Source organism: Budorcas taxicolor, chromosome 13, assembly GCF_023091745.1.
Source record: "Budorcas taxicolor isolate Tak-1 chromosome 13, Takin1.1, whole genome shotgun sequence".
Taxonomy (NCBI): Eukaryota; Metazoa; Chordata; class Mammalia; order Artiodactyla; family Bovidae; genus Budorcas; species Budorcas taxicolor.
In genome coordinates this window covers 7,233,651-7,260,496 of record NC_068922.1, presented here as the reverse complement: position 1 = coordinate 7,260,496, position 26,846 = coordinate 7,233,651, and the positions used below count along the sequence as shown (strand labels likewise).

Below are 26,846 nucleotides of genomic sequence, written 5' to 3'. Positions count from 1 at the left end.
CTTTACTTTATGCAGCTACTTGCATATGGAACTTTGAATTGTCTTAGTTAATTTTTGCCTCCCAATTCCCTATCTGATTATAGAAAGCATATCACAGAGCCCAACATTCACTTGAAGTGAATTTTTCTTACTGGGAAGAATAAGAATGTTGTTACCTTTTATACAACAGTGTTTAATATTTTAACTTGGAAAATTGATACCCTGTCACCACCACCATACAGTCACTGAATGTCAGTTGAGTACTAGTTGCAGCTGTTGCAGAAGGTTAATCAGGAAGGTATGGAAATAGATCTTGTTCAACATGGTAATCTTTGAGGATGAGCGAAATGTTGAAGTCTGTTCTTACCATTAAGATTTCTACCACCAAATGTTTAAGTAGCACCTCTGGGGTTACAAAGTTCATATATGTAAATTCAACCCTCACCACAACTCAGAAAGGTGTTTTATAATATCCATGATTTACAGTTGAAGAAACTGAAGCATATGAATTAAAAAAAAAAAAATGTCTTGCTTAAGACCACATAGTTACTACCTTGAGAGTCAAAACAGGGTCTTCTGTCTGAGTCAATATTGGATTGCTTTGTTTTTTAAAACACCACAGTGATTATATGAAATCTGAGTACTTTCATAAAAATTTTAGAATCTTCAAATATAGCACTTCAATCATTATTTCATTAAATCATTGAATGAATGCACATTGAGGGTGAGGAGCCCTGATTTGAGCTTCCATGGTGCACAGGGGACCCAATACTCTTTCCGAGCACCCATGGCACACGGCAGTGCTGTGGGCAGGCAGGCGTGTGTGTATGTGTGGCAGGGAGCTAGGGATAGGGGAAGGCGGTGAATAAGTTCATATACTTTGTTAGTCACTAAGAGGGCCTCAAAGGTGAGTCAGATACTCTCACCCTAAAGCGGTGAGAGTATACTCACCTTCTGTATAAACGACATTGGAGCTAAAGAATAAGCTTCAGGGACTTCCATGGTGGTCTCATGGTGGGGACTCCATACTTCCACTGCAAGGGCACACGTTTGATCCCTGGTCAGGGAACTAAAATTCCCACATGCCACATGACCTGGCCAAGAAGTAAACAAAATTTAAAAAGAAAGAAATAAAAAATAATAGATTTCAGTTTATGGGGGTAAAGGAGCTGGGAAGCACAGTTCACAACAATGGGCCCAGGGGGAAATCTTGAGGAAATGGAATATAGGAAGTCCAATTTGGCTGGAGTGATGTATGAAAATAAATAGGGATGTAAGGTTGGGAAGAGATTGGAAGGCAGGTCTGGGCTAAGGAGTTTAGACATTATTCCAGAGCACTTGGGAGTCATTGAACATTTCTGAATGGTTTACTGGTGTAATCACAGCTGGGGTGCATATTCCTTATTAGAGTAAACTTTGATGTTTGTTTTCCATGCCAACATCTATTCTATGAACAACCCTATTGGTTCCGCCTGCAGAAGGTACCCTGGACCCACCCTCTGCTGACTGTCTCCACTGCCACCAGGCTCACCCAAGCCTCTGGAAACTCATAACCAAGCTCTTTCAGTGGTTTCCTGCTTCCACACTTGCCCTGCTGATCTATTCTGCACAGCAGAGTAACCTTACACAAATGTAAATGATAACTACCACTGACCTGGTTAAAGCCCTTTGTCATCTTTGACCACACTTTGAGTAAAATCCAAACTTCTTGCTGGGCTCACAAGACCCCTTTAGCCTTATGTGAGGTGGCCTTGCCTTTCTGCCCTCCCTTCCCCTCCATCATCTAGTTTTTTTTTTTTTTTTTTTTAATTTTAAAATCTTTAATTCTTACATGTGTTCCCAAACATGAACCCCCCTCCCACCTCCCTCCCCATAACATCTCTGTGGGTCATCCCCATGCACCAGCCCCAAGCATGCTGTATCCTGCGTCAGACATAGACTAGCGATTCAATTCTTACATGATAGTATACATGATAGAATGCCATTCTCCCATATCATCCCACCCTCTCCCTCTCCCTCTGAGTCCAAAAGTCTGTTATAGACAGCTGCGTCTTTTTCCTGTCTTGCATACAGGGTCGTCATTGCCATCTTTCTAAATTCCATATATATGTGTTAGTATACTGTATTGGTGTTTTTCTTTCTGGCTTACTTCACTCTGTATAATCGGCTCCAGTTTCGTCCATCTCATCAGAACTGATTCAAATGAATTCTTTTTAACGGCTGAGTAATACTCCATTGTGTATATGTACCACAGCTTTCTTATCCATTCATCTGCTGATGGACATCTAGGTTGTTTCCATGTCCTGGCTATTATAATCAGTGCTGCGATGAACATTGGGGTACATGTGTCTCTTTCAGTTCTGGTTTCCTCGGTGTGTATGCCCAGCAGTGGGATTGCTGGGTCATAACATCATCTAGTTTTGCCACTCCAGCCTCCTTTTATTTCCTGAACATCCATGCTCCTCCCCACCTCGGGGTATCTGCGTTTGCTGGTTCATCCTCCTGGAATGTTCTTTCGACAGACCTTCACGTGGTTGGTGCCTTATCAAAGATGCCTCCTCTGACATTTGATTTAAAGTGTTAGCCCAATCATACCTGTCAACATTTGCCAGGGTACATTTTCTTCACAGCACTTCCTACCAACTGGGATGGTTCCTTGTTGATGTATGAGTTTATTACTTGTCTCCCAACCTGCTCAACTGGATATGGAAAGGGAGCCTCGTTTGTTCACTGTGGTATCCCCAGTGCCCTATGAGTCCTGGCACATCATACACATTCATTGATTAATTAAGGGGTGCATGATTGGAGCAGGAAGGACAAGGAGAGTGAACAAGGGTCCTGTTGGTGGGAAGGACATGGCAGGAGCAGGTGCAACCACAAGGAACTCACAGGACTTGATGTGGTTTGAAGAGTTGAGTCCTTGGAGAGGGAAGAGGTAGAAGGTTTTATGCTTGGGTAAGCGATGGACCTTCCCTGATGGCTAAGTGGTAAAGAATCTGCCTGCAATGAGGAGATGCAGAAGACACAGGTTCCATCCCTGGGTCAGGTAGATCCCCTGGAGGAAGACATGGAAACCCATTGCAGTATTCTTGCCTGGGAAATCCCATGGACAGAGGAGGCTGGCAGGCTATGGCCCATGGGGTCACTAACAGTCGGACATGACTGAGTGACTAACACACAGACAAGTTATGGGGACCCTAGGAGAAGTTCCTGGATATGCTGAGAAAGGAACAGCTGTAGAGGTGCCGAGAACCTTCAGGCAGGTGTGGTGGGATGTAATCTTATCCCGAGTTTCCTGTTCCCTGAGAGGCTCTACTGCAAAGCAGGCACGATTGTGAACTCAGAGAAACATGGGAGGAAGCCTTCCTCCCCAGCTCTGGCATGGCCGTAACACATCATGGAACCACTCTGAACCTCAGGTTCTTCATCTGTAAAATGATCATAAAAAGCCTTCTCATGGTGGTTCTGGAAATAAAACTACAGAACATGACAGTATGGATCTAGGGCCTTAGGATGGCTTCTTGGTGGCTGTGAATTCCCTATCTCCTTTTCCTCTTCTCTGAGGGGCTGAGGAGAAAAAATTGTACTCTGGTACCGCAGTTTAAATATGTGTTGCTTTTCATTGCAAAGCTCTGTGTGTGTGTGTGTGTGTGTGTGTGTGTGCGCGCGCGCGCGCGCATGTACGCACACACACGCATGGGCACACACACACGCATGGGCACACACACATGAATTAAAAAGACAAGCGATGCCCCTAGGCTTCTCCTGAAAATAGGTAGTTCCTTGTCCTGACCCTCCATACCCCACTGAGTTTCTCTCCCCAGAAGCTCCTATTTTTAACTCTCTTAACTATTTTTTTCTAAAATTTACATCTATAATTCAACATAACATGTCTATACTACTATTTCTTGATTTTGCAATCTTAAATACTATTTGGATATCAAATTAAGATGTTATCATCTTCAAATCAGGGAAGGCAAGGATTTAGTTCCTTTATATTTCCAACTTCCAACCTACACTCACCCAGATAGGCTTTTTCTCTTCTTAATGTATTATATTCTTGTTTTTTAGTTCATCCATATGGACAAGTTTATATTTTTTACTCTAGCCATTGACATCTGAGCTACATAGTGTGCTGTGATTCATTTCATTTTCTGTAGAAATTTGTATTTTGTCTGCAGTTAATATCTGCCTCACTTTTTTTTTTAACCACTCTTTTATTCTGTCTTCCCTCAAAATGTGAGACATTTCCTCTCAATAATTTAAAACTCAGCATGTACCTTATAAGTTTAAATTTTTTCCCATTTGGAAATACCATTCCAGCTTCCTCTGGCTCTTTGTCGTTTTGCTTCATTGGCTCTCCAACCCTGTTTGTAGCTGTGTGTCACCCAGGAATACTTTTGTTTTCTCTTGTCTTGAAGCCCCTGTTCCCAGATCTTCATTTCTTTCTCATTATTTCCCTTATTCCCTAATTTTGCCAAGGTACATTTGTCCTACAACTTTCTGAGAAAGAGTGCACGGGAGGTGAATTCTTTGAGACTTTGTCCAGCTTCAATCTCCTTTCATGCTTGATTGACATTTTGGACAAGGATAGAATTCTAGGTTGGAAATAGTTTTCTCTCTGCACTTTGAAAACATTACCTCCTAATCACCTAGATCCCAGAGTTGCTATTGAGAAATCCAATGCCATTATAATCCCCTTGCCTTCTCGGTGATCATTTTTTCCCATTTGGAAATTTTTTAGACCTTTCTTTTCTCAGTATTTTGACATTTCATAGTGATACATCTTCATGGCGCCTTTTTTTCCCCTCATGAATTATGCTGGGAGGTTTATGAGCCTTTTCAGTCTGAACACTCATCCGTCAATTCTTGGAACTGTTTTCATTTCTTTTGAAATTTATTCCCTTTCATTTTTTAAAATTTGTTCTCTTTGAAACTCCTTTTAATCAACTATTGGATCTTCTGGCCTGCTCTGATTAAAAATGTTTTTTTCTCTTTCATGTCTTACCTCTGTCTTTCTTTTCTTGTGTTTCTGGGGGTTGCAACTTACAGGAAGAGCTAAGGTTCTTTAACCAGGGGTCGAACCTGGGCCCTCCCAGTTAAAGTGCCAAGTCCTAACCACTGGAATGCCAGGGACTCTTTCCCCTTCCCCCACCTTTAAATTTTTTTTTTTCTTCTGCTCAAAGTATTTGCCTAAGTTTTCCCTCTGTTACCTTTTTGTTTTTTTGCTCTCTGTGTTTCCCAGAGGCCTAATGGAAATAGCTAGTGATTCTAGGTTGTCTGTGAGGATAAAAGGAAAGATATACCCATTTGAATGCAGAGTTCCAAGAACAGCAAGAAGAGATAAGAAAGCCCTCCTCAGAGATCAGTGCAAAGAAACAAGAAAACAATAGAATGGGAAAGACTAGAGATCTCTTCAAGAACATTAGATACCAAGGGAATATTTCATGCAAAGATGGGCTCAGTAAAGGACAGGAATGGTATGGACCTAACAGAAGTGGAAGATATTAAGAAGAGGTGGCAAGAATACACAGAACTGTACAAAAAAGATCTTCATGACCCAGATAATCATGATGATATGATCACTCACCTAGAGCCAGACATCCTGGAGTGTGAAGTCAAGTGGGCCTTAAAAAGCATCACTACGAACAAAGCTAGTGGAGGTGATGGAATTCCAGTTGAGCTCTTTCAAATCCTAAAAGATGATGCTTTGAAAGTGCTGCACTCAATATGCCAGCAAATTTGGAAAACTCAGCAGTGGCCACAGGACTGGAAAAGGTCAATTTTCACTCATTCCCAAAGAAAGGCAATGTCAAAGAATGCTCAAACTACCACACAATTGCACTCATCTCACACACTAGTAAAGTAATGCTCACAATTCTCTAAGCCAGGCTTCAACAGTATGTGAACCATGAAATTCCAGATGTTCAAGCTGGTTTTAGAAAAGGCAGAGGAACCAGAGATCAAATTGCCAACATCCACTAAGAGTAGAGTGAAAAAGTTGGCTTAAAGGTCAACATTCAGAAAACGAAGATCATGGCATCCGGTCCCATCACTTCATGGGATATAGATGGAGAAACAGTGGAAACAGTGTTAGACTTTATTTTTTTGGGCCCCAAAATCACTGCAGATGGTGATTGCAGCCATGAAATTAAAAGACGCTTACTCCTTGGAAGAAAAGTTATGACCAACCTAGATAGTATATTCAAAAGCAGAGACATTACTTTGCTGACTAAGGTCCGTCTAGTCAAGGCTATGGTTTTTCCAGTAGTCATGTATGGATGTGAGAGTTGGACTGTGAAGAAAGCTGAGTGCTAAAGAATTGATGCTTTTGAACTGTGGTGTTGGATAAGACTCTTGAGAGTCCCTTGGACTGCAAGGAGATCCCACCAGTCCGTTCTGAAGGAGATCAATCCTGGGATTTCTTTGGAAGGACTGATGCTAAAGCTGAAACTCCAGTACTTTGGCCACCTCATGCGAAGAGTTGACTCATTGGAAAAGACTTCGATGCTGGGAGGGATTGGGGGCAGGAGAAGAAGGGGACGACCGAGGATTAGATGGCTGGATGGCATCACTGACTCAATGAACGCGAGTCTGAATGAACTGTGGGAGTTGGTGATGGATGGGGAGGCTTGGTGTGCTGTGGTTCATGGGGTCGCAACGAGTCAGACATGACGGAGCAACTGAACTGAACTGGATCATCAAAAAAGCAAAAGAGTTCCAGAAAAATATCTATTTCTGCTTTATTGACTATGCCAAAGCCTTTGACTGTGTGGAACACAACAAACTGGAAAATTCTGAAAGAGATGGGAATACCAGACCATCTCTCCTGCCTCTTGAGAAATCTCTATGCAGGTTGGGAAGCAACAGTTAGAACTGGACATGGAAAAACAGACTGGTTCCCAATAAGACAAGGATTACATCAAAGCTGTGAATTGTCACCCTGCTTATTTAACGTATATGCAGAATACATCATGAGAAATGCTGGGCTGGATGAAGCACAAGCTGGAATCAAGATTGCCAGGAGAAATATCAATAACCTCAGATATGCAGATGACACCACCCTTATGGCAGAAAGCGAAGAGAACTAAAGAGCCTCTTGATGAAAGTGAAAGAAGAGAGTGAAAAAGCTGGCTTAAAGCTCAACATTCAGAAAACTAAGATCATGGCATCCAGTCCCATCACTTCATGGCAATAGATGAGCAAACAGTGGAAACAGTAGTAGACTTTATTTTTTGGGGCTCCAAAATCACTGGAGATGATGAATGCAGCCATGAAATTAAAAGACGCTTACTCCTTGGAAGAAAAGCTATGACCAACGTAGACAGCATATTCAAAAGCAGAGACATTACTTTGTCAACAAAGGTCCATCTAGTCAAGGCTGTGGTTTTTCCAGTAGTCATGTATGGATGTGAGAGTTGGACTATAAAGAAAGCTGAGTGCTAAAGAATTGATGGTTTTGAACTGTGGTGTTGGAGAAGACTCTTGAGAGTCCCTTGGACTGCAAGGAGATCCAACCAGTCCATACTAAAGGAGATCAGTCCTGGGTGTTCATTGGAAGGACTGATGCTGAAGCTGCAACTCCAGTACTTTGGCCACCTGCTGCGAAGAGCTGACTCACTGAAAAAGACCCTGATGCTGGGAAAGATTGAAGGCAATAAGAGAAGGGTATGACAGAGGATGAGTTGGTTGGATGGCATCACTGACTCAATGGACATCAGTTTGAGCAAGCTCTGGGAGTTGGTGACAGACAGGAAGGCCTGGTTTGTGGCAGTCCATGGGGTTTCAAGGAGTTAGACACGACTCAGCAACTGAACTGAACTGAGCTGAGCTATGCTCTTTAAGTACCAAGAATCTGAGCTGAAAACCCTTTGTATGTGAGTCACACTTGTCATCTTGAAGCCATCCCCATAAAGTAAGGACGAGTGATGTTTTTAGGTTCTCTCAAGTAGGTTCTTAGTCTTGAATTGGTTTGAATTGAGACTGGAAATACCCTTGAGACTGAAAAGGAGTGATCCAGTCTCTTGCTTGGAAGGTATCAGCCTTCTCGTGTCCGTGGAGCCTGTGGGTGAAGGGAGCTGGTTATTTCACATAAAGGCTCCCCTTCAGCCCCTAACTTCAGTGTGGAGCCTCCCTCCTGCCCTGGGCTGAGCCCAGTGACCTGAGCCTCCAGTCCCTCTGGTTCAGCCTTTCTAGAGAGTAAATATCCTGCTTCCTCAAGGGCTGGGGAGGAGTAACTTCCTCTGTAGATAGGAATCTGGGACTTGAGATCAAGTGTCAGCAAACTTTCTGTAAAGGGCCAAAGAGTAGATTTTAGACTTTGTGGGCAACACTTTGGTCTCTACCACAGATTCTTCTCTTCCTCTTCCTTCTCCTCTCTCTCTTAAAAAAGCAACACAAACAAATCAAAAAACCCTTTAAAATATAAAATAAACGTTCTTTGCTTACAGACAGTACAAAAATAGACTGTAAACTAGACAGGTCATAGTTTGCCCACCCTGGTCTAGAAGATCCTTTTGGACATTCTCAACCAACCACTTTTATTTCAGGTGCACCCTGCATCCCTGCCTCCAGAACTTGAAGCCTTCAATTTCTGGTCCTTTTTTGACTTTATGACAAAACTGGGTGTCCCCCAACTCCAAACAGCCTCTTATAGGTGTCCCCCAACTCCAAACAGCCTTTTTTCCTGCCTCCTCCCCGCCTCCGCCCCACCGCAGCTTTCCCAGGTCCGCTAGGTGAGCAGCTACATGTCTGTCTTCTTTCTCTTTTCTAAGGGTCTGTTTTCCTGTTTTTCCCTCGTCTCTTTCTCTGTCCTTGTTGGGCCATGGCTCTTTTTTTTTTTTTTTCCCCTTTCCTTTCCCCCAGTTTACTGGGATTTGAGAAAGGAGTGGAGATAAATGCATGTATTTAATCTACTAAGTTTAACCAGAAGCTCCCCCCAAATCCAATTTGGCTGGGTTTTATTTTTATGACTTTCTTTGATAGCACTTGGGTTAATTTTGCATTTGTTCTCCACGTGCTCACTTGCTGTGCCAGATGTTCGAAGAAGATGTCCTTGGGGAGGAAAAAGGAGGGGCTTTAAAATGCAGTGTTGCTGAAATGCTCACAATGGTTCAGTGTGTGAGATCTCTCCGAAGCACGGCCGTTCCTAACCACCAGACTCTCATAATAGAAATACAGTTTCACCCTTATTTGTGTAAACCATCAGGAGCATTTTTAAACGTTTGTCATAAACTTTGTGGCTTTTTGTTGAAAATTGAATTTAAGGTAGTAAATGAAAGCTTTTGGTGGCATGCCCCTGACAACAGGGAGAGTCTGGTAAGTGATCCCGAAGAGTTGATCAAAGGGAGCTGCTGAACATTTTTTGCTGTATTTGTGTTTTGGGCCTTTAATCTGGCAGTGTTTCCAATTCCATTCTGAATATGGTCATGCACACTCCACCCCTGCTCATGTCTCCTTGGCAGCATCTGGTACTGTCTCTGTCTGTTAGGGTTCAAGCCTGCCTTCACGATCCAGCCTGGACAAGATATGAACAACAGCGAGTATCAGAAAATAGGCATCTTTCAAAATCTTACCCATCCCACACATTTGTTCCCATAATCAAATGAAAATTGGGAGTGAAAAGAGTAAAATGAACTAAAACTGACCACCAGTCGTTTGTGCCTAGGCTCACCTTTCCTGGCCAGTGAAGACGGCGTGCTCGGAGGGGTGATTGTCCTCCGGTCCTGCCGATGCTCTGCAGAGCCTAACACCTCCCAAAATAAGCAGACACTTCTGGGTAAGTTAAACTTACACATCATGTGGGTGTCTTTCTCTTTCCTTTTTTTCCGAGCCAGGGACAGAGTTATATCCTTATGTTGATCATTTTAACCTGTGGGTGGGCCAGGATGTTCCATTGATAGGTATACATATCGCTATTCCACTGACCTCTCTGCCTAGGTTAACGTCTACAAGGTGAATATTCATTTCAGGGTATATGATTAAAGCATGTTTTCCAAATGGACTGAGAACCTAACACCTTTACTAAAGCCCAGTATTAAGAATATTGGACCGTGTATTTATCCCCTGCCTTATTTGACATAGCATTTGAGATGACCCATAGCAGTAAACACAGTAACACAGAGAGAAGCTTCTTCCTCTTCTCCTCCCCGAAAGGAATCAGAATCATGTGAAGACGTACTGGCCTAGAAGTTCACCCTGGCTTCATGGCTTATTAGCTGTGATGCCTTCACGCATCAGTCTCACTGTTCTGTGCCACCTCCTCCTCCACATTAGAAGGATATCTGCCCTGCCTGCTCATAATGCTGTGGTGAGGAAGGGTCCCATGAATATTTTGCAGATTTGCAGATGTCCACCCACATGTGTGGCTTTGTCTCTAACAAAGTGCACCAGTGGGGATGGAGCCCAGCCCACCCTCCATTTGACAAGGCACAGATTTGTGGGGGAGCCTCTACCCATAGAGGTGCCTTTTCCTAAGTCATTTATCCAGAGTGAGGGGCATTTAAAAAGTCTGCATGAATGTGCCACATAAGCTAGCAGGGGCTCCTATATCTTTTTTTTCTTTAATTGACTTTTTAATTGAATTGTGTGCTCATTCAGAAAAGTGCACAAATCATTGTAACTGCAACTGCTTGGAAAATATTACAAACTGAGCCCACCCATGTGACCAGCATGTAGATAAAAAGTAGAACTTTACTGTAATCCAGAAGCTCCCTTATAACCCTCCCCAGTCTCTACCCCTTCAAAGTTAATAACCATTCAGACTTCCAACACCTTGATTAGTTCTATTTGGTTTTGTATTTTGTATAAATAGGATCATAGAATATGTTTTCTTGGTGTCTGATGTCTTCAGTGAATGTTACGCCTGTTAACTTCATCCATGTTACTTGTAACGGTAGCTTGTTCACTCTCATTGCTATCCAGTAGTCCGTCATGTATGGTGATACTACTCAGTGGTTATCCGTTCTTCTGTAAGTTTTTTTTAATTTTTTAAATAATCACTACAAGTCATTCTCAAGGCTGTGGTAGTTCAGCTGTTTGTATAAAATTCCTTTTATCAAGTATGGCTGACACCTGATCTGTATTGTATGATTGTTGTGAATTGCTGTAGTACAAGTCCCTTCCTATTTTGAAGTTTTATGAGTCTATAAAATAGAAAAATTAGCATTTCTTATGAGGATAAAAATTATTATTTTTTCTTTAGAAGCCTGAAGAACTTCCATAAAAATCTTTCCTCTCATTTGCCAAAGGTGGGGGGTGGGGAAACATTACACTTTTATAGAAAATGATTCGTTCTCCACCTGATCACCAACTTCATAATTTTTCTTGCTATATTTATTTTCTTCCTGTTTCCACCCACTATACTTAGTACCCAGGTTGTTCCTAGCCAAAAAAAAAAAAAAAATTTAAACCGAGGCCAATAAGTTACTTGCTTCTTTGGTATCCTAATCATTTTTGAAACCTTTGAATATCTTCCACAGTTAGGTAGCAGGGAGTTTGTCTTTAAAATATGCATAGAGGGACTTCCCTGGTGGTCCAGTGGCTGAGACTCTGAGCTCACAATGCAGGTGGGGGAGGGGGGTCCAGGTTGCAGCCCTGGTTGGGGAGCTAGATCCCACATGCTGCAACTAAGAGTTGGCATGGCCCAGCTAAAGAGTTTACATGCTGCATCTAAAGATTCCACATGCTGAAACAAAGATCAGAGATCCGATGTGCAACAGCTAAGACCTGGCGCAGCCAAATAAATACATAAATAAAAGTAAATATTTAAAAATGACCTTTAAAAAGATCAAATAAAATATGCAGAGGATGTTCCTGAGCATTCCATAAAAACTCAGAAGAAGTCTGTAGTCCTGGGAGGCAGGGTAGGGGACAGTTATTGAAACTGTTTCATAGCCTGCTGCTAGAATGGAGTTTCTGTTCTCCACTGAGCCTGGGCTTTCACCCATTTATTCTGGAAATTGTAAGAATTTTATTTTTTTACTTGTCCTTTCATTTTTGGAGTTAAAGGTATATTTAAAGATAAGTCATAGAATTTTAGCTCATGTTAATTTTTATCACTAAAGTAGTCATTCGTACACTGGTTCCTACTCTCCATGTCAAGGAGAAGAATAAAATGTAAAGTGTTGCTTTATGCAATGAGTGAAGTCTTGCCATTTGTTTGTGAAGTTTAAAACCTGGTGAACGTAGGCTCCTATCAGCTTCTACCAGTGATGTGGGTTTTTACATATTTTGCTTTAAGAAACTTACATGTGTTCAGTATGTGGTGAGAAAGTAAATGTGTACAGAAGGATAGAAAGAAGATGTGAAGGTCACCTTTGCTACCCAGTTCCCAGAGTGCCAGCCCCTGATTCTGGTTGTTCTCGTGGGATTCACCTTCATTCTGTAGAATGTGCTCCTGTTCTGTTTCTCCATTAGTCAGTAACTTGTGACTCCCTTGGGGGAAGAAATTAAGAGCAGAGCTCGTACCACTCCCCGTCACCTTTCCTCATGACTTGTGAGAACTCTAATCTGAAGCTGTATATTTAATTTTATTGCAACTTTAATGCTCTACTTCCTGACTCATCAGCTTTTATCATCTCTTCCAACCATCCCTCACCCCTTGGACTATGTAAGCTTCTTTCCTCTTCCTCCACGATTCCCAACCCTCACCTCAACCTCTAGCAACCACACCATTGTTGTCATAGTAACATTGCATTCTGTTCTACATTGCTTTCTACACTCTGATTAGAATTTGATTCCAAACAGTGACAATTAATAACCAGCATTGGTAGTGTCATGATTATGTAAATATTATTCACTGCAGATCCCAGGAGTAGAAGATTAGACCCATCAGAAAGGAAGTATCTGCCATAAGCCCCTGCCTGTAAAAGGAGAATGTTTCAAACATCAAACTCAAGTGGGTTCTTCTATGCTTTACCACGTTAATTGCTCCAGATCAGGCTGCAACATAATTTGCTTCATGTTTGGCCCATGACTTCTCATTTATCACTTTATAAAATTCTCATGAAAATATAACTTCATCAACTCATGGCTCCTTAATGTTTGGTAATATCAAGTAACCAGGAAGGCTCAGAAGTCTTTCTTTCCTATACATCCAAACAAAACAAAACAATTACCCAAATTAAAAAAAAAAAATCCACTTAACTGCTGTATGTATCACTTTTTTGTATAATTATATACAATATACATATACTTTTTTGTATAATATATATACAATATATTATTTTGCATAATATATATACTTTTTAGTATGTTTGTATACTAATATATATAATTTTTTGATTATAGTACAATCAAAATAATCTCAAACTTCAGCTTTTTCCATATTGACTCTCTTTTCTGAAAATCATCAATAGCATTTCCCTTACACCACAAACGCAGTTTCAATCAAACCCCATTGCCACATGATGGAGTTTCCAGGAAGCCATTACCCAGCTTCCCCTCTTGACAAATGCATGAATTACAAGAGCCCCAGGGGCTGCTTCAAGGGTGGGATGGCTCAAGAACAGGCCCTTTCAAGGTCTGGCCTTTGTTACTGATTCAGGAATACAGTTGGAGAATCCCAGCTATAGAGTAACTTTCAAAGTCCTCTTGCATGACTTTGTTATGTGTGCTTTGTCCATAAACTGTTTGAGAGAAAGAGAGTTTAATTCCCTCCCCAGTGACTCTCTCCAGTGCATAAGAATATGTCAGGATGACAGTCTGTGACTTCCAAGGCGAGGTCAGAAAAGGTGCTGTTCACTCACTCCAGGAAGGACCAGCTACCATGTCACAAGGACACTCAAGCAGCACCACGGAAAGGTCCCTGTGGCAAAAAACTGTGACCGCCTTCCAACTGCCAGCAAGGCACTGGGGCTCCGCGCCAACAGCCTTGGTCCCAGGGGAGCCTGCAGATGACAGGATCTTCGCAGGTTTCTGGACTGAAATCTCATGTTGTTGTTGTTGTCCAGTCGCTCAGTTGTGTCTGACACTTTGTGACCCCGTGGATCGCAGCAAGCCAGTCTTCCCTGTCCTTCACCATCTCCTGGAGTTTGCTCAAACTCCTGTCCATTGAGTCAGTGATGATATCCAGCCATCTCATCTTCTGTTGTCTCCTATTCTCCTCTTGCCCTCAATCTTTCCCAGCATCAGGGTCTTTTCATGAAAGATGCTGAAAAAGAACCACCCAGCACAGACACTCCTGAACTCCTAGTCTGCAGAAACTTAGATAATAAAATGTTTGTCATTTTAAACCACTAGATTTGGGGGTAATTTATGCAGTGAATAGTGAAGTCGGTCAGTCGTGTCCGACTCTTTGCGACCCCGTGGATGTAGCCTACCAGGCTTCTCTGTCCATGGGATTCTCCAGGCAAGAATACTGGAGTGGGTTACCATTTCCTTCTCCAGAGGACCTTCCCGACCCAGGGATCGAACCCAGGTCTCCTGCATTGGAGGCAGACGCTTTAACCTCTGAGCCACCAGGGAAGCCCCTATTTATGCAATGATAGATAACAAATCAACCTCTGAAATGCTGTCCCTGCCAAATGGTCCTCTGGTTTGTCTAAAGAACTACAGGGATGAATCAGGTGTTCTGTGGCATCTTTAGGCAGCTCGGGCCACAGGACTTCCAGCTGCATCAGTGGATTCCACTTCTCTGCTCGGATAAAGGTGATCAGTGCCCCCTTACTTTGCATGCCCAAATCCCTCTTTCCCAGACTGTTTCTTAAGCCTCTGCAACCTCTAGGCTCCCCACCTCTATCCATCTCGCACCTCCATCCTGCCTCCATCCTAGACCTCTGTCCCTCTATGACACAGGGAACCTTACCATGACTCAGAAACACAGAAGCTGACTGTGCTGAAGCAGAAAGGGCAAAAATGAGACCTTGACTGAATTGTGTCTTAGAGAGCCACACCAACTCCAGCATTAGAGAGATGGTGGTCAAAAAAGAACCACAGAAGTATATGGGACTGGTGTACTGCTTGTTTTAAGCTTAACATTCAAATAACTTTTTGTGTTATATAATAACTTTCTATGTATCCTAAAATAAAGCAAAACCTGTGTCTCTTACTCCCATGCTCCTACTTTTAATTCTTCAATGAGGACACACACTCACACCCACACCATCCTCTTTCCTGAGAAGATAGATGGGAAATGGAAAGTAACTTGACAGGGAAAGCCCAGCCTGATCTGGTACTGGAGCAGCTTTCAGTGTCACCTCCTACTCGCACTCCTCCTCCTCTGCTCATCTCCACTGACCTCAGTTCTGGCAACTGAAGATTGCTTGGTCTTCTTCCAAGGGTCGTATCTTTCTGCCATTAATTTTCACATGCTGTTCTTACCTGTGTTAGGAAACTCCTTCTTTAAGACCCAGCCCAGAGAGGAACCTCCTGGAATCCTTTGGAAGCCCTCTCCCCAGGTGATTTGTCCCTTCTCTGTGTGCTTTTTGCAGTGTGTAATCTCCAACCTTTGTAGCAGTCACCGTGACATTCTAGACACGTACTGGAATGCCTGCCATTCCTGCTAGGCCAGCATTTCTTAATCTTTTTTTCTAAATTCAGTTATTTGAGTGGAATCGAGCACAGGTCTTTGAGCCCCAGTGGTTCATGTGGAAGATACAGGGCTTGGAAATAGCTTAAAAAAGGTTCCACTGCATCTGAGACGCCTTCCAGGGCCTGAGTGGGCCCTTGTCTAACTCCTGAAATGAATCGTCTGAGGAGACATGCGCTGACAAAGAGACTTTACTGGGAAAGGGCGCCCGGGTGGAGAGCAGCAGGGTAGGGGAACCCAGGAGAACTGCTTTTGCCACGTGGCTTGCAGTCTTGGGTTTTATGACAGTTGAGTTAGTTTCCAGGATGTCTTTGGCCAGTCGCTCTGACTCAGGGTCCTTCCTGGTGGCAGGTACATCGCTCAGCCAAGATGGATTCCAGTGAGGAGGGTTCTGGAAGATTGGCAGGACAAATGGACTGGGTCTCGTCTCTCCTTACCTTTCCTGAATTCTTCTGGTTGGTGCTCTCTTGTTAGCTTCATGTTCCTTACCAGTAAGACAACTCCTGCTTGTGGTGACTATCTTGCCTGGCCAGGATGGGAAGTTTAGGTCTGTGTTTCCCCTAACATGAGTATCACACCACCAGACTGTGAGTCGTTTGAGGGCAAGTTCAGTTCAGTTCAGTTCAGTCCAGTTGCTCAGTCATGTCAAACTCTTTGCAACCCCATGAATTGCAGCACGCCAGGCCTCCCTCTCCATCACCGACTACCGGGGCTCACCCAAATTCATGTCCATCGAGTCGGTGATGCCATCCAGCCATCCCATCCTCTGTCATCCCTTTCTCCACCTGCCCCAATCCTTCCCAGCATCAGAGTCTTTTCCAATGAGACACCTCTTCGCATGAGGTGGCCAAAATATTGAAGTTTCAGCTTTAGCATCATTCCTTCCAAAGAACACCCAGGACTGATCTCCTTTAGTATGGACTGGTTGGATCTCCTTGCAGTCCAAGGGACTCTCAAGAGTCTTCTCCAACACCGCAGTTCAAAAGCATCAATTCTTCAGCACTCAGCTTTCTTCACAGTCCAACTCTCACATCCATACATGACCACCGGAAAAAGCAAAGCCTTGACTAGACAGACCTTGGAGGACAAAGTAATGTCTCTGCTTTTTAATACGCTATCTAGGTTGGTCTTAACTTTTCTTCCAAGGAGTAAGTGTCTTTTAATTTCATGGCTGCAGTCACCATCTGCAGGGATTTTGGGGCCCCCAAAATAAAGTCTAACACTGTTTCCACTGTTTTCCCATCTATTTCCCATGAAGTGATGGGACCAGATGCCATGATCTTCGTTTTCTGAATGTTGAGCTTGAAGCCAACTTTTTCACTCTCCTCTTTCACTTTCATCAAGAGGCTCTTTAGTTCTTCACTTTCTGCCATAAGGGTGGTGTCATCTGCATATCTGAGGTTCTTAATATTTCTCCTGGCAATCTTGATTCCAGCTTGTGCTTCTTCCAGCCCAGCGTTTCTCATGATGTACTCTGCATAAAAGTTAAATAAGCAGGGTGACAATATACAGCCTTGACGTACTCCTTTTCCTATTTGGAACCAGTCTGTTGTTCCATGTCCAGTTCTAACTGTTGCTTCCTGACCTGCATATAGGTTTCTCAAAAGGCAGGTCAGGTGGTGTGGTATTCCCATCTCTTTCAGAATTTTCCACAGTTTATTGTGATCCACACAGTCAAAGGCTTTGGCGTAGTCAATAAAGCAGAAATAGATGTTTTTCTGGAACTCTCTTGCTTTTTCCATGATCCAGCAGATGTTGGCAATTTGATCTCTGGTTCCTCTGCCTTTTCTAAAACCAGCTTGAACATCTGGAAGTTCACGGTTCACGTATTGCTGAAGCCTGGCTTGGAGAATTTTGAGCATTACTTTACTAGCGTGTGAGATGAGTGCAATTGTGCGGTAGTTTGAGCATTCTTTGGCATTGCCTTTTCTTTGGGATTGGAATGAAAACTGACCTTTTCCAGTCCTGTGGCCACTGCTGAGTTTTCCAAATTTGCTGGCATATTGAGTGCTGCACTTTCACAACATCATATGCCAGTATTTGAAATAGCTCAACTGGAATTCCATCACTTCCACTAGCTTTGTTCGTAGTGATGCTTTCTAAGGCCCACTTGCCTTCACATTCTAGGATGTCTGGCTCTAGGTGAGTGATCACACCATCATGATTATCTTGGTCGTGTAGATCTTTTTTGTATAGTTCTTCTGTGTATGCTTGCCACCTCTTCTTAATATCTTCTGCTTCTGTTAGGTCCATACCATTTCTGTCCTTTATTGAGCCCATCTTTGCATGAAATGTTCCCTTGGTATTTTTAGTTTTCTTGATGAGATCTCTAGTCTTTCCCATTCTGTTGTTTTCCTCTATTTCTTTGCATTGATCTCTGAGGAAGGCTTTCTTATCTCTTCTTGCTATTCTTTGGAACTCTGCATTCAGATGCTTATATGTTTCCTTTTATCCTTTACTTTTTGCTTGTCTTTTTTTCACAGCTATTTGTAAGGCCTCCCCAGACAGCCATTTTGCTTTTTTGCATTTCTTTTCCATGGGGATGGTCTTGATCTCTGTCTCCTGTACAGTGTCACAAGGACTGTGTCAAATCCAGCTTTGTACCCACCCTGCATTGTAGGCTCCAAGTAACTATTGGAGGAATAAATTAAGTGCCACATGGAATTTCTTTACTGATTCTATAGCAGAAATTTTTAAAGAAATTGACCACTCTTCCAGAAAAATGAAATGTCACAGAAAATATCCTCCCATGCTCTTAAAAACCAAACAAGATGGGTCGGAAATGTTAGATAATGACGAGTGTCCAGGAACAAGGATATTTGGAGACAGTTTAATTGGATCCCAGAAGACAGCCTCTGCAAACAGCCTTGTTAAAAGGACAGTTTGGACGTGAATGTGTTTGCAACACCCATCCCACCACCTCCCACCCTCCAGATCAGGAGATGTTGGCAAAGCCCAGCCTACAAATCACTGCTTTAACACAAAGCAAATGCTTGTCCCTGGAATGAAACAGCTGAGAATAATTAATTTTCTCTCTGCTTTTAGAGGAAAAAACCAATATATTTTTACCTGCTAATGTACAATTCCATGTGTTTTCCAGGCCTCTACAGAAATACTTTCTTGAGGCTGCTGTGTATAGTATAATATGGTTAATAATTGTATAAACAAAGGCACATCAACCTTCCAATGGAAAATACTAGTTCTTTTCCATTTTAAGCTTGAGGCAATAGAAGTGATTAGAATATATGCAAGTATATAATGTGAACAACCAATCACACTGTTTGGGTGCATTTTTTCCCTTGTAGCTTACCCTCTCCATGCTGATGGGAACCTGGCAGATCCTGTGGAGTTCAGGGGTCTTACCTTAGAGTAGTTAATAGGAAGCAGTAGAGTGAGGAACAGTGTGAAGCAATCTCCTTATATTTGAGGAAAACCTTAAGCGATTCAGGATAGTAGGCACAGGGGCTGGTAGGGGTGAAAAGGCTGCCTGTTCAGCCAGCAATCTTTTCACCAAGCCTATCTGTTGGAGTTCCTCTTCCTAAACAGATGGAAGGCCCACAGCTCAGGGTAGGGCTGGTCGTCTGATGAGCACCTGTGATAATTGTTCCTTTCCCATCAAGTCGCCTTCGCCTTACCCAGAGAGTAATAACTTCAGGTTCTCTGCTGTCCCGGAGTATGTTCATGGTGCTGATTATTAAATTTTGTACATATTATTTCTGCTTGACCAGCTACTTTTCCCCCTTGTTTTTCATCTTTATTGTGAAATGTTTTATGTATTTTTAAAAGAAGAATGTAATAACTTTGTACGTTATAAAGATTATAATAAAATGAACACCTGTGGACCCACTGCCCAGCCTAAGAAACTGCCCATTTACCCTTATCTTTGAAGCGCCCAAATGGGCCTGTCTGAACTTTATATAATGGTGCAGCAGGTGTTTTCTCCTCTGAGAATTTCTGAAGTTTCTTACCTGATTACTTGAAAGGGTAATGAGTTGCTTTATCACTTTAGACTTTGCTCTCTGAAATCAACTGTGCTTCAGCTCCCAATTAGAACTGAAATGTGGCATTCTCTCCCACTTCTTTCCAAAACAGGCCATGTTCTTTATTGAGTACTCTTCTTGTCACTGTTACGAAAACTTGCCATGACTTAAAAAATGTTAGATTGATGCTTCCTGGAACATTAAAAAGATAAAAGGTCATTTTACTGTAAATTAAAATTCCAACTGCCTTTTGGTTTTACTGGCATTAAAATTTTGGTGAGCACATATAAACACACGTACTTCAAAGGACCTTCATTCTCGGGGCCCGGCAGAGTCACTTATTTCCATTTCATGGCACATGCCGCCACGAGCACTCGTGACCAGGCAGTCTGCCGGGCTCACGCGATCATAAAAACAGCCCTCAAAAAGAAGGCAAATTAGTTATTAGACCGGTAGTGGGGAAAGAAGTACTTATGGCTGGTTATCTGATGTTAATACCTTGTCTTAAAAATGTAACTGAAACTTTGTTCTGTAAGCAAGTCCAGTATCATGGTTGGAAACTTATTTCTTGTGCACCTCCGCAATGTTTGGGGATTATTTCATCTTCACTGTAGTCTTCACTGTAGGCTGGCATTTGGGGTCTTATTTAAGGAACAGATGGAAAGGAGAAAATTAAATAACTTATTCCTATATGCAAAGTGAATAAAGCAGACATGATATTAAAAACTCTTCAGCAACTGAGTTGTGTTAACCTATGGAGGTAGTGGTCCACAGTTTGTATTTTTTCAGAACTGGCTTTCATTTTTAAAGGACAGATATGTTGACCATCAATAGCTATCATTTGCTTTATCACAGAACTTTTCTACTGTTAAATATTGCTAATTTACTTTAAAAAACTGCAAATAGACTTATTTTCATCTGTTATATTCTCCTCCATCATGAGTAGTGTGCTTCTAGCTATAATCTAAACATATAGTGTCCTTCCTTTTGACCAAAAATTTTCCATCTGAAATAAAGAATACAAAGACTTAAAATTTTAGTGAATATATCATTCTTATTACTTTGGTTCTCCTTAAACTCTCAGACAAACATTTTGAAAGATTTTTATAGTCAGTTGTTATCCGCTCACAGGGTAACAGAGATCACCTTTAGCATGAAATAAAGCCTAAAAAAATATTGGTTGAATGAATGAAATCATGTTTCAGTATAACTTGTTTCGCCAAATGCTTTCCTTTTCAGCAGAGAACTTCCAAGTTCCAGCCATTGGCCCCTTATTTCTGGTAGTTTCTAACACAATAAAATGATAAAACAGGAAGAGAATTGAAGAATATCCTCCAGGGCTTGTTTTACTCTTTGACCCACATCCTTCTCTTCCTTTCTCAGTCAACATCTTTCTTTAGTCTTGAACAAATGGAGTGAGCCTGGAAAAGAGAGAGGAATTATTTTCTTGGCTTGGCGTAGAGGGAGTTCTATAGAACTCCAGCCCCATAGTTCCCAAGACAGTTCAGTGGTGAAAGGTTTTCAAGGAAGCAAGCCAACTCAAGGCTACTTCATGGTAATCATGGGACATCCATTTTATGAATCTTAAGGATTCCGTGTCAGGACAGGAACGCATCCTTGAATGAACTCCGGACTAGGTTATAAAGAACCTCACTACCCGGGGGGAAATCTACAGAGGTAAGATGAGATTATTCCATTTACAGTTCCTCTTCCTTCCCATTTTAAAAAATGAGTTTATCTTTATTCAATAAGGAGTAACTTAAACACTGTGCAAAATGTCCTAGGGTAAGCCGTTTGACCTAAGGCTAAGGAGCGGCAGCTGACTTGGCAACTGCCCAGCCCAAGACGGTTCTGATTTTAGAGTTCTGTTTCCTTTGCAAGAAAGTCTGGGATATGAAGCCAGGCAGAGGGGTTTTAAATGGGTGTGGGAGCCAGTGCAGCTGGGGGTTGTTAACAACCACTGGAGAACAACTTAAAAAAAAAAAAAGGTAGCTGAGGGCTTCTTTCTGGTCAGAAAAGAGAATCTGTTTGAATAGAAAAAACTTGCTTGCAACCCTGGTAAGGAAACTTTGTTTTACTTAAACAGGATGACATGTGAATCATTTTGAAAGAGAAGGAGGTATCCTAGGGGGAGCATCATTTAAGGGGTGGTTTATATTCCTTGTATTAACCAGGGAAGGTGCTGACTTAACCGTCACTAGAATGCAGGTCCTGCACCGGGGCTGAAGGCTGTCTCATGCAGTGGAGGGCCCTAAGCTGTAGGCCAGCTGCTCTGGGATGTTATACCACAGGTGAATTCATCTGTTCCAATGCATTCAGAACAACTTTTCAGATAGTCTGGCCCCTGAGATTATGTACAAATCCATTCCAGCTGTCCCCAGAAGGCCATTAGCTTGTCTTCCTTGAGGAACACGTGAACAGGACGTCCCAACCTCATCCGTTCTCCAGCACTGGAACAGGATCAGTAGTGTTGACCTTATTTCACATTGTGCTGCTTTGCTGGGATGTGTTCAAAGTCATTTAGTGGAGAAGAGTCCTACTGAATCCTTGTGTCCATCTTTCATAACTTAAACCCATTCAGAAAGGTAACTTGGCTTTAGGTGTTCTTAGCGTTTTCTGATGAAGGTCTTTTCATCACCTAGGCATTTCCAGTAGTCTTCGGATGTGAAGAGCTGACTTACTGGATAGGACCCTGATGCTGGGAAAGATTGGGGGCAGGAGGAGAAGGGGGCGTCAGAGGATGAGATGGTTGGATGGCATAACCGACTCAATGGACATGAGTTTGAGCAAACTCTGGGAAATACTGAAGGACAGGGAATCCTGGCATGCTGCAGTTCATGGGGTTGCAAAGAGTCAGACGTGGCTGAGTGACTGAACAACACCACCATCCCTTGGGCTTTGGCCTTCTAAAACACAAAAGCTTTTTTCAAATCAGTAGTTGAGGTATAAACCACAGGAGCATGATCCTTACCAGGAGGCCAGAGGCTTCTTTAAATGGAAATCAGCTTGAGCTTGACCACACCAAAATGCTGTTTCAGACAACACATTCTCAGGCTCAGGTATGCCACTCCAGGTCACTCATTAACCCTGAATGTTACCGGAGTTCGCGGTCCCCTACATGTAATAATTACACATGGAAAACTCCTGGTACTTGGATATACCATCTGCCCAATTAATTGTATTATTATTAGAATCATTTTTAATACTATTACCATAAAATGCAATTTTTTAGTATGGAAGACATTTTAGTCCCTAAAATCCAGAAATACGTTATAGACTTCTTGGTGTCACCAGTGGTAAGAAATACAGCTCCTTTACTGAGTAGGACTTACATCTTTGCTTTTCTTCTATGTAATTGAGTTTGTTACAATACTGCTTCAGTCTTAGGTTTTGGTCTTCTGGCTGCGAGGCAAGTGGGATCTTATTTCCCTGACCAGGGATCGAACCTGCACCCCCTGCATTGGAAGGCAGCATCTTAGCTGCTGGATGTGTGGTGAAAAGTAGGTTGCCCCCCACTCAGCTTCCTAAATCACCAGTTGCCTCTCTCATGATAACCATTGTTGCTGGTTCCTCTGATGTTCTTCCAGAGAGATCCCATGTATTTACAAACATGAGTCATCCATGGTGCCCCTTTATTTTCCTTCACAGAAATGAGCAGCGTCATTTTTTTCCATCTTTCTTCACCTTGTCTTTTGTTTTAGATAAACTGTATATTTTGTAGATTAGTGTTTTTTTCCAAACGGTAGCATGTCACATTAATGAGGTCTAATTTAGTGAGTCAAGAGCAGAATCTTTTCACTGTAGTACATAGAATATAAAGAGCCCACAGAATAGAAAGAACCCACGTACTCAGTGACAGTGTAGGGGCCTTTTTTGTTTTGGTTTAGTTTTACTGTGGTTCCTGGCAAAACGTTTGAAAAAACACTTAGTGTGGATGGTTCCATATCATCCCCATAGAGCTTTCTCTTTTTTAATTACTGCATAGTATTCCACCGAATAGGGTACCATAGTTGTTCATATATGCTCCCACCAAAAGGCAACTGTGCTGTTAATATTTCCAGTTTCTTCCTAATTAAAATTACTTCAGTGAATATCTGTGTAAAGATGTTATTTTATACATACAAAGGCATATCTGTACACTCTACCTAAAAGTAGAATTGCTAGGTCAAAGTGTATGTCATTTTGATAAAAGGAGTCTATCCTCATTATTTTCAGAGTCATGAAAATTTGTGACTCTTCTTGCTTGATGAAATTTACTTGTAATTGAAAGACCAGTACTCCCAGCACTTTCCCAGTCATTTGTGGGCATGAGCAGAGTGGGGGAAAATTTGAGCTGGAAAAGTAGCAGAACTCATGGAGTCAGTAGATGACAAATGATAAAAAGAGCATAAGGGACAGCATTGCTGTGAGGCTGAAAGCCCAAGAAACTTGTGGCCAGGTCATCCGGGGTCAAGAAAGTATTGAGCTCTTCTTGGCTAGTGTATTATTATAAAGGCATATTGGACAGAGTTAATTATCTATAAGAGATATATGTTACAGGGGCTTCACTCGTAGCTCAGTTGGTAAAGCACATGCCTGCAGTGCAGGAATCGGCCTGCAGTGCAGGAGAGCCGGGTTTGATTCCTGGGTCCGGAGGATCCCCTGGAGGAGGGCATGGCAACCCACTCCAGAATTCTTGCTTGGAGAATCCCATGGACAGAGGAGCCTGGCAGGCTACAGTCCATGGGGTCGCAAGAGTCAGACATGACTTAGCGACTAAACCACCGTATGTTATATAAGATATCTCTAAACAGAAAATACACATCAAATAAGGTTACTTCTTGAAAATTTTGTGACCAGAGGCTTGCAGGACCTTAACCTTGTATTTCCCTTGGGAGCAATGGCTCAGTGTTTGTTAATTCAGTGTTCATGGCAAACTTGCAGACCATAACTACCACAAATTACAGCAGTGTATTTCCAAATGGTCATACTCCCACCATTATGAGAGTGTTAACCTCCCTTCTCTGAGCCCCAGATCCCCATCCAGGCTTTGCTGAATTCTGCCATGAAATGCAATGCTTGGCAGATGAAAAATTATCACTGTGAGTTCCTCTCCTGCCTCCCTGAAGTCCTCCAACAAGAAATAATTTGTTAAATTATTATTAATAATGTACTAAATTACTGAGTTAAGATATACACTAAAATAAATTAGATTTCTTTTCAAAAGCATTTTATAATTTAAATAGTAGACAATTCCTGCTGAGTGTCTCAAGCTATCCTGAACTAGTAACTGATTTGAATTGTTATTAAAAAGAGTGTGTCAGGGGCTTCTCTGGCAGTCCAGTGGTTAAGACTCCATGCTCCTACTGCAAGGGGCACAGATTCCATCCCTGGTCGGGTAACTAAGACTCCATAGCCATGAGTTTGGGCAAAAAAAAAAAAGTGTCAGTAAATGCACCTCCTTTTTTTGTTTATTTGTGAAAAGAGTAAAGGAAGACTGAATTTCTAGACATTGATTTACTTTAAGAACTCCTAAACTCTATATCTCGGAGAAGGCAATGGCACCCCACTCCAGTGCTCTTGCCTGGAAAATCCCATGGACGGAGGAGCCTGGTGGGCTGCAGTCCATGGGGTCGCTAGGAGTCGGACACAACTGAGCGACTTCACTTTCACTTTTCACTTTTATGCATTAGAGAAGGAAACGGCAACCCACTCCAGTGTTCTTGCTTGGAGAATCCCAGGGATGGCGGAGCCTGGTGGGCTGCCATCTATGGGGTCGCACAGAGTCAGACACGACTGAAGTGACTTAGCAGCCAGCAGCAGCAAACTCTAGACACTTTATTGATAACTGTTCAATAGAAAAATATTTAATGTGGTCAATCATTATACCCAGTTTATCTTGCTTTGTAAGTCTCAATTTTTTGTGTGTTACATTTCCTTAAAGCAGGCTATATTTTCAGAGAGAATAATGCAGTTTGAAATCATCAAAATTTTGCCTTAAAAAACAACACGCAGTATTTTTATCCTTTACTTTCACGATTAAATTAACTATATTTCCATGTATTTTTTTCTTGGCTAATTCATGAGCAGTTACCACCTTAACGTTTGGGGAATAAAGAGAGGTCACAGTGTTGGAAATAACCTGAATTTTGTATTTAAATATAATTGCATTGGCACCACACTAGGGAAGTTTGGTAAGACTTGAATGCCTTTGCTCTATTAGGCAATTTAGAATATCCCAGACCTTGCTCTGGACGTCAGGCTTTTTGAAGTTCAAAGCAGATGTGTGAGGAAGAAAAAGCATCTGGTGGAGAGAGCTTGCTTCACTGCCTGACGCTGTTTTCTTGCAGTCTAGGCAGAGCGCTACAGAACAGGTCGCCCATTTGCAAATGAGTTAATGATGGGAGAGTGAGCTGCTCTGTGAGGAGCGCAGAGCTGCCTCTCAGGCCTCTGCCTTCCCCACGCGTCTGGCAAGGGCTTCAGAGTCAGGACGGCAGAGCCCAGAGCTGTGTCTCAGCCCACACACTGTCTTCAGGCCATTTAGCTCAGAGAGAGATGGATGGCTCAGGACCCGGAGGCTTGGAGTTGAGCAAGGCAGTTTTGTTACCCGGCACTTGTGAAATTTTTGTAAAAGTGCATCAAAGTTTTAAAAATGCGTTTAAAACAGCATAGAGTTTTGCAAGTAAGTACCTGAAGGTGACAGAGTTTTGTGTGTCTCTCAGGATTTTTCTTTCTATAACTTTTAGATATAATTTCAAATTTATGCAGATGTTTTGAGAACAGAACAGGGGACACCTGTGATTTCTTTACGTGCGTTTGCTCTTTGTTTTTATTTCCCCCGTTTGTTTTTCCATTTTTACTTCTTCCTTTCATCCCTCTTCCCTTTACACACATACACATATACTCTTTTTTTCTGAATGACTTGAGAGCAAGGTGAAGAGATCGAGTCTTTACTCTTAATACTTCAGTGCATATTTCTTAAGAACAAGGTTCTTCTAAGTAATCATAGTATAGTTAGCAAAATCACAGAGTTTAATGTTGATACCACACTATTATCTAATCCATAGTCCATTTTCAAAGTCCATTACTTATCTCAGGAATGTCCCTTCAAACACCCCCCACCCCTATCCAGGCCCCATAGCAGAAGGACACATTACCTCTAGTTGTCATATCGTCTTTGTCTTCTTTCTTTCTTTCTTTATTTACTTTTTGGACATGCTGCGCAGCTCATGGGATCTTTGTTCCCTGACCAGGATTGAACCTGGGCCCTTAGCAGTGAAAGCACGGAGTCTTAACCCCTGGACCACCAGGAAATTCCCTGGGATGCATTTGTTGCCTTTACATGGGAACAGTTTCTCAACTTTCTTTATATTTTTTGA

General features: G+C 42.2%; 1 protein-coding gene across 1 annotated transcript in view; it reads left to right on the top strand.

The window, feature by feature from the left end:
* Positions 1-26,846, top strand: part of TASP1 (taspase 1) — a 254,366-nt gene that overhangs the window by 198,359 nt on the left and 29,161 nt on the right. The window contains exon 11 of the mRNA XM_052651058.1: positions 9,647-9,757. Within this exon, the coding sequence (XP_052507018.1) occupies positions 9,647-9,757 (111 nt within the window). The remainder of the gene's footprint in view (positions 1-9,646; positions 9,758-26,846) is intronic.